The sequence below is a fragment of the Pinus tabuliformis genome, chromosome 4_2, assembly GCF_031772625.1.
Source record: "Pinus tabuliformis cultivar Carrire ecotype Pingquan chromosome 4_2, CPIR1, whole genome shotgun sequence".
NCBI classification, from domain to species: Eukaryota; Viridiplantae; Streptophyta; class Pinopsida; order Pinales; family Pinaceae; genus Pinus; species Pinus tabuliformis.
Window position 1 is genome coordinate 715,795,672 of NC_142304.1, and position 1,544 is coordinate 715,797,215.

At 41.6% G+C, this 1,544-nt stretch overlaps 1 protein-coding gene across 1 annotated transcript; it reads left to right on the plus strand.

Moving 5' to 3' along the window:
• The first annotated feature begins 330 nt into the window (after window positions 1-330).
• Window positions 331-1,274, plus strand: LOC149171530 (early light-induced protein, chloroplastic-like). Its single transcript, XM_089427487.1, has 3 exons — window positions 331-566; window positions 678-716; window positions 799-1,274. The coding sequence occupies exons 1-3, from the start codon at window positions 450-452 to the stop codon at window positions 1,144-1,146; spliced, it is 504 nt and encodes a 167-aa protein (XP_089283613.1). The 5' UTR covers window positions 331-449; the 3' UTR covers window positions 1,147-1,274.
• Window positions 1,275-1,544: the final 270 nt, after the last annotated feature.

The following is a 1,544-nucleotide window of genomic DNA, read 5'->3' on the forward strand; positions in this document are numbered from 1 at the left end:
AACGTGATTTACACGAAAAAAATGACAGACGAGGATAGAAATGGTTCAAAACGTGATTTACACGAACTCCTAAATTCTAGCACGAAGTTGAGACTTACTACAGGTTGAATAATCTATGGTGATGGTGATGCCCTCTACTATTTCATGTGCGGTGCGCCGGTTGTTCGAGGATCTACGTCTCAATTTTTATCCAACCACGTGGAAACATAGTCCGAGGAAGATAAACCTCGACTTGGCTAAGCGTTTACCGTTCAATGAATGACGGTAGATTTTTCCGTATGGCCTCCACATCCTTATATATAACACAATAACCAGCCCTGGAGTCTCATAACAGATCAATAGTGGCTATTCTTCTTTAGTTATTTCATATGTTCATTATCTTCTTGTTCTCAAAGTCCATATAAATTAGATTCGTTCTCATACATAGTGTTCATTATTATATTGCGATCATGGCCGCTGTAAATGCATCAGTAATGGCGATGAATGGAACATCGCTCCTGCAACGGAGGCCAGCGGAAAGGTCAACAACCAGCAGGCAGCTTCGAGTAAAATGCATGGCAGAGGGGGTTAGTATTTCTGTCGCTGTTTCCGTATCCACGAATAGAAGGTTTTATGTTATTCTATAAGGTTTTATGTTATTCTATATATAACCTAATCTGGGTCGTGTGGATCCACAGCCGGAGTCAAGGCGATCACCTTCTACCCCTCCTGAGACGGTAAGCGATTATGCAAGCGCCAATTTTTACATTAACATGCACTGCACTGAACTGAATTGAATTGACATAAATAATAATGCAGGTGAGCACAAACTTTAAGGACGTGTTTGCTTTCAGTGGGCCAGCCCCAGAAACCATAAATGGGAGACTCGCCATGCTCGGATTCGTCTCAGCTGTCGGGGTGGAGATAGCGAGCGGGAAAGACCTCGCCGCCCAACTGGCCAGCGGAGGAGTTCCACTGTTTATTGGAAGCGCGGTTCTCTTCACGCTTGCTTCTGTGATACCCATGTTCAAGGGAGTGTCCAAAGAGAGCAAATCACAGGAAATAATGTCTTCTGGGGCAGAGATGTTGAATGGGCGTTTTGCCATGATTGGCCTCGTTGCGCTGGCCTTGACTGAATACCTCAAGGGAGGTCCTCTCATCTCATGATCATGATCATCATCAGCTCTGTACCAAACTTCATACCCCTCTTAGTGTAGGTTGTAATCGAACCCAACATGTATTCACTCTGCTATCACGAGATGGCACTGTAACAAATTGTTTTGGCAGTTTATGATATATTTGACAAGTTCATTCACAATCAATCATATAAATATATTTCTGATCAGTACATCTTTGGCAGAAACTCTGATTACAATTTGGCACGCTAATCTTGAACAGATATTAATTGACACCAACCATTACCAGGTTCCTAACAGGTTGATCTAACTTGGAAGGATAAAAACCAGCATAGCTATCAGTAACACAAACAAACTTTTATTCATTTGGTACTGTTAAATTTCTAAATTCCGTACTAACTAAATATTAATAATTATTCCAAAAGTGCA